This window comes from Oncorhynchus gorbuscha, unplaced genomic scaffold (assembly GCF_021184085.1).
Source record: "Oncorhynchus gorbuscha isolate QuinsamMale2020 ecotype Even-year unplaced genomic scaffold, OgorEven_v1.0 Un_scaffold_10423, whole genome shotgun sequence".
In the NCBI taxonomy this organism is placed as follows: Eukaryota; Metazoa; Chordata; class Actinopteri; order Salmoniformes; family Salmonidae; genus Oncorhynchus; species Oncorhynchus gorbuscha.
In genome coordinates, this window is record NW_025753197.1 from 3,059 (window position 1) to 11,146 (window position 8,088).

The 8,088-nt window shown below is 50.4% G+C and overlaps 1 protein-coding gene across 1 annotated transcript; it reads right to left on the reverse strand.

Moving 5' to 3' along the window:
- Positions 1-582: 582 nt before the first annotated feature.
- LOC124030310 (glycerol-3-phosphate dehydrogenase 1-like protein) lies at positions 583-4,162 on the reverse strand (the record flags this gene model as incomplete). Its single annotated transcript, XM_046341703.1, is given in 6 exon segments — positions 583-601; positions 603-677; positions 1,079-1,185; positions 2,402-2,638; positions 3,718-3,830; positions 4,024-4,162. Coding segments are annotated over 6 exon segments (690 nt in total), but the record flags the coding sequence as incomplete, so codon positions are not given.
- Between the last annotated feature and the right edge of the window lie 3,926 nt (positions 4,163-8,088).

Below are 8,088 nucleotides of genomic sequence, written 5' to 3' on the forward strand. Positions count from 1 at the left end.
GGTAAGGGTAGGGGAGGGAGGGAAGGGTAGGTGGGGAAGGGAGGGAAGGGTAGGGTGGGAAGGAGGAAGGTAGGGTGGGAGGAGGAAAGGTGGAGGGAGGGAAGGTAGGGTGGGGAGGAGGGAAGGTAGGGTGGAAGGAGGAAAAGGGTAGGGTGGGAAGGAGGGAAAAAGGGTAGGGTGGGGAAGGAGGGAAGGTAGGGAGGGAGGAGAGTGGTGGGAGGGAGGGAAGGTAGGTGGGAGGGAGGGAGGAAAGGTAGGGTGGGGAGAGGAGGAGGTGGGAGGGGGAAGGTAGGGGTGGGGAGGAGGAGAGGAAGGTAGGGTGGGGAGGGAGGAAGGCAGGGTGGGAGGGAGGAAGGGAGGGGTGGGGGAGGGGAGGAGGGTGGGAGGGAAGGCAGGGTGGGAGGGAGGGAAGGAAGGTAGGGGTGGGGAGGAGGCGAAAGGAGAGAAGAAGGGATGGTTGGCCTGGCCCTGTTTGAAAGAACAGCTTCTCTATAGATAGAGGTCAGAGGAGAGCAGCTGGAGAGGAGAGATGGAGCTTGCTCTGCTATCTGAGGTTAGCCTAGCATACCTCGCTAGCTGCACTCACAGGTGCTCTGGGTGACTCTAGACAGGAGATCATTTCCTGTACCGGCTGCTCCTCGAAACAGATCTGATACACTGCGACAAACAGAGGGAACCTGGGAAAGACACAACAGAATGACACAAGAGTTCAAATAGAAACATACAACCACCTCTCTCATCATTAGATCAAGTCTGGGCTCATGGCCGGGACCACAGGGTAATACAGGTGGGATGGGTGACAGACTACATTTGGCGAGGTACTGTATCTGTATCGATCAGAGAGAGAGAGAGAGAGACAGAGAGAGAGAGAGAGAGAGAGAGAGAGACAGAGAGAGAGAGGACAGGACAGAGACAGAGAGAGAGAGAGAGACAGACAGAGACAGAGACAGAGACAGAGACAGAGAGAGAGAGAGAGAGAGAGAGAGAGAGAGAGAGAGAGAGAGAGAGAGAGAGAGAGAGAGAGAGAGATAGATAGAGAGACAGAGAGAGAGGGACAGAGACAGAGAGAGAGACTCACTTATCCACCAGTCCCTTCTGTTTGAGGATGTGGTAGACTTCAGCTGAGGTAGCAGGACCCTGGAGCTTCTGTCCATTCAACATCTCCTGCTCCAGGACCTCAATAGTCTAGCAGGGAGGCAAATACAGGACATATTACCATGTATCTGTGTAGGAGTTAGGCCTATACTGTTTACGTTGTCATGGGGTGGTGTAACGTTGTCATGGTGTGGTGTAACGTTGTCATGGGGTGGTTAACGTTGCCATGAGGTGGTGTAACGTTGCCATGGGGTGGTTAACGTTGCCATGGGGTGGTGTAATGTAATGTTGCCATGGAGTGGTCGCGTTGCCATGGGTGGTTAATGTAACGCTGCCATGGGGTGGTTAACGCGTTGCCATGGTGTGGTTAACGTTGCCATGGGGTGGTGTAATGTAATGTTGCCATGGGGTGTGTAATGTAACGTTGCCATGGGGTGGTTAACGTTGCCATGGGGTGGGTGTAATGTAATGTTGCCATGGGTAACGTTGGTATGTAATGCCCGTTGCCATGGGGTGGTTAACGTTGTCATGGGGTGGTTAACGTTGCCCATGGGGTGGTTAACGTTGTCATGGGGTGGTTAACGTTGCCATGGGGTGGTTAACGTTGCCATGGGGTGGTTAACGTTGCCATGGGGTGGTGTAATGTGTAATGTTGCCATGGGGTGGTTAACGTTGTCATGGGGTGGTTACGTTGCCATGGGGTGGTTAACGTTGCCATGGGGGTGGTTAACGTTGTCATGGGGTGGTTAACGTTGCCATGGGGTGGTTAACGTTGCCATGGGGTGGTTAATGTTACCATGGGGTGGTTAACGTTGCCATGGGGTGGTTAACGTTACCATGGGGTGGTGTAATGTAATGTTGCCATGGGGTGGTTAACGTTGTCATGGGGTGGTTAACGCGTTGCCATGGGGTGGTTAACGTTGTCATGGGGTGGTTACGTTGCTATGGGGTGGTTAACGTTGCCATGGGGTGGTTAACGTTGCCATGGGGTGGTGTAATGTAATGTTGCCATGGGGTGGTGTAACGTTGCCATGGGGTGGTTAACGTTGTCATGGGGTGGTTAACGTTGTCATGGGGTGGTTAACGTTGCCATGGGGTGGTTAACGTTGCCATGGGGTGGTGTAATGTAATGTTGCCATGGGGTGGTTAACGTTGCCATGGGGTGGTGTAACGTTGCCATGGGGTGGTGTAACGTTGCCATGGGGTGGTGTAATGTAATGTTGCCATGGGGTGGTGTAACATTGCTATGGGGTCAGTCAGCCGGCACTAACCCAGGTCTGGTGTAGAGTTGGACGTTGGTCCTTACCTTTCCTGTCTTGGCGAAGGCCTCGGCCACGCGTCGGTTGCGTCCTCCATAGCAGGTGGTGATGAGGTCAGCCACGCCGCAGCTCTCCAGGAAGGTTGCAGAGGAGACGACGCCATCTTTACTGAAGAGCTTAGCGAAGGCTATCATCTCCATCAGTCCTAGTCTGATTACCGCTGCCTTGGTGTTGTCCCCACACCTCAGCCCATCACAGAACCCTGCTCCTACCGCTACGATGTTCTGAGGAAGAGAGAAGGAAACATACAGGCAACAGGTTATTACCATTACCATTTTACAATGGAAATATCCATATTACCATGCACATACACATACTTAAGAGTTACCTTCAGGGCTCTACAGAGCTCTACAGTGTATTAGAGTTACCTACAGGGCTCTACAGACCTCTACAGTGTATTAGAGTTGCCTACAGGGCTCCACAGAGCTCTACAGTGTTCTACAGTGTATTAGAGTTACCTACAGGGCTCCACAGTGTATTAGAGTTACCTACAGGGCTCCACAGAGCTCTACAGTGTATTAGAGTTACCTACAGAGCTCTACAGTGTATTAGAGTTACCTACAGGGCTCCACAGAGCTCTACAGTGTATTAGAGTTACCTACAGCTTACAGTGTATTAGAGTTACTTCAGGGCTCCACAGAGCCACAGTGCTAGTTAGAGTTACCTACAGGGGGCTCTACAGTGTATTAGAGTTACCTACAGAGCTCTACAGTGTATTAGAGTTACCTACAGGGCTCCACAGAGCTCTACAGTGTATTAGAGTTACCTACAGGGCTCCACAGAGCTCTACAGTGTATTAGAGTTACATTCAGGGCTCCACAGAGCTCTACAGTGTATTAGAGTTACCTTCAAGGCTCCACAGTGTATTAGAGGAGCTCTAAGTGTAGCTCTACAGTGTTTAGAGTTACCTTCAGGGCTCACAGTGTATTAGAGTTACAGAGCTCTACAGTGTATTAGAGTTACCTTCAGGGCTCCACAGAGCTCTACAGTGTATTAGAGTTACCTTCAGGGCTCCACAGAGCTCTACAGTGTATTAGAGTTACCTACAGAGCTCTACAGTGTATTAGAGTTACCTTCAGGGCTCCACAGAGCTCTACAGTGTATTAGAGTTACCTACAGAGCTCTACAGTGTATTAGAGTTACCTTCAGGGCTCTACAGTGTATTAGAGTTACCTTCAGAGCTCTACAGTGTGAGTGAGTTACCTTCAGGGCTCCACAGTGTATTAGAGTTACCTTCAGAGCTCTACAGTGTATTAGAGTTACCTTCAGGGCTCCACAGAGCTCTACAGTGTATTAGAGTTACCTTCAGGGCTCCACAGAGCTCTACAGTGTCTGCATCGTCCACCACTGTGATCCTGAAGTTAGGAGTCTGCAGGAGCTCCTTGAAGAGCAGGCCGTTCTCCATGATCTTACTGCCTGGTAAAAGCAACACGTTTTTACACCCCAACACATAGCCAGCCTATCGCTCAATCTCTGTCAAAGCTTTGTCGTAATAACTATCTATCTCATTCCATATAGTTATCAAATTAACTTCACAGCTTTGTTTTACATTCGTGTATAGGAATGTCTTGGCAATTATGTTGATAAATGATGCTGGGGGGTTTCTTACCGATGGTGGTCTCACAGAACTTCTCTGCTGCCACCTCGTTGGCGATGTTAGCTCCCATCAGAACACTGATGTCTATAGCCATCTTCTCCCTGATTATGTCCGAGATGAGCTTCAGGCCCTCCGGACCCTCGTCTATTCCCTGTGGGGACAAGAGACAGCTACATGGTTCAATAGTGTTTCTCGTTCCATTTGTTTTACGGGGCAAACGTGAGACAACCTGAAAGACGACATTGACAGAGACGAGAGAGAGGTGTTACTAGTGGTTAGTGAGGAGGCAGCTAGTTCCTTGGAGAGAGAGGTGTTACTAGTGGTTAGTGAGGAGGCAGCTAGTTCCTTGGAGAGAGAGGTGAGAGGTGTTACTAGTGGTTAGTGAGGAGGCAGCTAGTTCCTTGGAGAGAGAGGTGTTACTAGTGGTTAGTGAGGAGGCAGCTAGTTCCTTGGAGAGAGAGGTGTTACTAGTGGTTAGTGAGAGGCAGCTAGTTACTTGAGAGAGAGGTGTTACTAGTGGTTAGTGAGGAGGCAGCTAGTTCCTTGGAGAGAGGTGAGAGGTGTTACTAGTGGTTAGTGAGGAGGCAGCTAGTTCCTTGGAGAGAGAGGTGTTACTAGTGGTTAGTGAGGAGGCAGCTAGTTCCTTGGAGAGAGAGGTGAGAGGTGTTACTAGTGGTTAGTGAGGAGGCAGCTAGTTCCTTGGAGAGAGAGGTGAGAGGTGTTACTAGTGGTTAGTGAGGAGGCAGCTAGTTCCTTGGAGAGAGGTGAGAGGTGTTACTAGTGGTTAGTGAGGAGGCAGCTAGTTCCTTGGAGAGAGAGGTGAGAGGTGTTACTAGTGGTTAGTGAGGAGGCAGCTAGTTCCTTGGAGAGAGGTGAGAGGTGTTACTAGTGGTTAGTGAGGAGGCAGCTAGTTCTTGGAGAGAGGTGAGAGGTGTTACTAGTGGTTAGTGAGGAGGCAGCTAGTTCCTTGGAGAGAGAGGTGAGAGGTGTTACTAGTGGTTAGTGAGGAGGCAGCTAGTTCCTTGGAGAGAGAGGTGAGAGGTGTTACTAGTGGTTAGTGAGGAGGCAGCTAGTTCCTTGGAGAGAGAGGTGAGAGGTGTTACTAGTGGTTAGTGAGGAGGCAGCTAGTTCCTTGGAGAGAGAGAGGTGAGTGGTTAGTGAGGAGGCAGCTAGTTCCTTGGAGAGAGAGGTGAGAGGTGTTACTAGTGGTTAGTGAGGAGGCAGCTAGTTCCTTGGAGAGAGAGGTGTTACTAGTGGTTAGTGAGGAGGCAGCTAGTTCCTTGGAGAGAGAGGTGTTACTAGTGGTTAGTGAGGAGGCAGCTAGTTCCTTGGAGAGAGAGGTGAGAGGTGTTACTAGTGGTTAGTGAGGAGGCAGCTAGTTCCTTGGAGAGAGAGGTGAGAGTGTTACTAGTGGTTAGTGAGGAGGCAGCTAGTTCCTTGGAGGAGAGGTGAGAGGTGTTACTAGTGGTTAGTGAGGAGGCAGCTAGTTCCTTGGAGAGAGGTGAGAGGTGTTACTAGTGGTTAGTGAGGAGGCAGCTAGTTCCTTGGAGAGAGAGTGAGAGGTGTTACTAGTGGTTAGTGAGGAGGCAGCTAGTTCCTTGGAGAGAGAGGTGAGAGGTGTTACTAGTGGTTAGTGAGGAGGCAGCTAGTTCCTTGGAGAGAGGTGAGAGGTGTTACTAGTGGTTAGTGAGGAGGCAGCTAGTTCCTTGGAGAGGTGAGAGGTGTTACTAGTGGTTAGTGAGGAGGCAGCTAGTTCCTTGGAGAGAGAGGTGAGAGGTGTTACTAGTGGTTAGTGAGGAGGCAGCTAGTTCCTTGGAGAGGTGAGAGGTGTTACTAGTGGTTAGTGAGGAGGCAGCTAGTTCCTTGGAGAGAGGTGAGAGGTGTTACTAGTGTTTAGTGAGGGAGGCAGCTAGTTCCTTGGAGAGAGAGGTGAGGTGTTACTAGTGGTTAGTGAGGCAGCTAGTTCCTTGGAGAGAGAGGTGAGAGGTGTTACTAGTGGTTAGTGAGGAGGCAGCTAGTTCCTTGGAGAGAGGTGAGAGGTGTTACTAGTGGTTAGTGAGGAGGCAGCTAGTTCCTTGGAGAGAGAGAGGTGAGAGGTGTTACTAGTGGTTAGTGAGGAGGCAGCTAGTTCCTTGGGAGAGAGAGGTGAGAGGTGTTACTGGAGAAGGTTTAGTGTTAGGAGGCAGCTAGTTCCTTGGAGAGAGGTGAGGTGTTACTAGTGGTTAGTGAGGAGGCAGCTAGTTCCTTGGAGAGAGAGGTGAGAGGTGTTACTAGTGGTTAGTGAGGAGGCAGCTAGTTCCTTGGAGAGAGAGGTGAGGTGTTACTAGTGGTTAGTGAGGAGGCAGCTAGTTCCTTGGAGAGAGAGGTGAGAGGTGTTACTAGTGGTTAGTGAGGAGGCAGCTAGTTCCTTGGAGAGAGGTGAGAGGTGTTACTAGTGGTTAGTGAGGAGGCAGCTAGTTCCTTGGAGAGAGGTGAGAGGTGTTACTAGTGGTTAGTGAGGAGGCAGCTAGTTCTAGTGGTTGGAAGAGGTGAGGTGAGAGGTGTTACTAGTGGTTAGTGAGGAGGCAGCTAGTTCCTTGGAGAGAGGTGAGAGGTGTTACTAGTGGTTGGTAGGAGGCAGCTAGTTCCTTGGGAGAGAGGTGTTACTAGTGGTTTAGTGAAGGCAGCTAGTTCCTTGGAGAAGAGGTGAGAGGTGTTACTAGTGGTTAAGTGAGGAGGCAGCTAGTTCCTTGGAGAGAGAGGTGAGAGGTGTTACTAGTGGTTAGTGAGGAGGCAGCTAGTTCCTTGGAGAAGAGAGTGTGAAGGTGTTACTAGTGGTTAGTGAGGAGGCAGCTAGTTCCTTGGAGAGAGGTGAGAGGTGTTACTAGTGGTTAGTGAGGAGGCAGCTAGTTCCTTGGAGAGAGAGGTGAGAGGTGTTACTAGTGGTTAGTGAGGAGGCAGCTAGTTCCTTGGAGAGAGAGAGGTGTTACTAGTGGTTAGTGAGGAGGCAGCTAGTTCCTTGGAGAGAGGTGAGAGGTGTTACTAGTGGTTAGTGAGGAGGCAGCTAGTTCCTTGAGAGGTGAGAGGTGTTACTAGTGGTTAGTGAGAGGCAGCTAGTTCCTTGGAGAGAGGTGAGAGGTGTTACTAGTGGTGTTACTGGAGAGAGGTGAGAGTGTTTAGTGAGGAGGCAGCTAGTTCCTTGGAGAGAGGTGAGAGGTGTTACTAGTGGTTAGTGAGGAGGCAGCTAGTTCCTTGGAGAGAGAGGTGAGAGGTGTTACTAGTGGTTAGTGAGGAGGCAGCTAGTTCCTTGGAGAGAGAGGTGAGAGGTGTTACTAGTGGTTAGTGAGGAGGCAGCTAGTTCATGGAGAGAAGGTGAGAGGTGTTACTAGTGGTTAGTGAGGAGGCAGCTAGTTCCTTGGAGGAGAGGTGAGAGGTGTTACTAGTGGTTAGTGAGGAGGCGCTAGTTCCTTGGAGAGCAGGATTGAGAGGTGTTACTAGTGGTTAGTGAGGGAGGCAGCTAGTTCCTTGGAGAGAGAGGTGAGAGGTGTTACTAGTGGTTAGTGAGGAGGCAGCTAGTTCCTTGGAGAGAGAGGTGAAGGTGTTACTAGTGGTTGTTAGTTCAGTTGGAAGAGGTGAGAGGTGTTACTAGTGGTTGAGTGAGGAGGCAGCTAGTTCCTTGGAGAGAGAGGTGAGAGGTGTTACTAGTGGTTAGTGAGGAGGCAGCTAGTTCCTTGGAAGAGAAGGTGAGAGGTGTTACTAGTGGTTAGTAGAGCAGCTAGTTCCTTGGAGAGAGGTGAGAGGTGTTACTAAGTGGTTGGTGAGTGAGGAGGCAGCTAGTTCCTTGGAGAGAAGTTGAGTGTTTAGTGAGGGAGGCAGCTAGTTCCTTGGAGAGAGGTGAGAGGTGTTACTAGTGGTTGTAGGGAGGCAGCTAGTTCCTTGGAGAAAGGTGAGAGGTGTTACTAGTGGTTAGTGAGAGGCAGCTAGTTCCTTGGAGAGAAGGTGAGAGGTGTTACAAGTGGTTAGTGAGAGGCAGCTGTTTCCTTGGAGAGAGGTGAGAGGTGTTTTAGTGTTTAGTGAGGAGGCAGCTAGTTCCTTGAG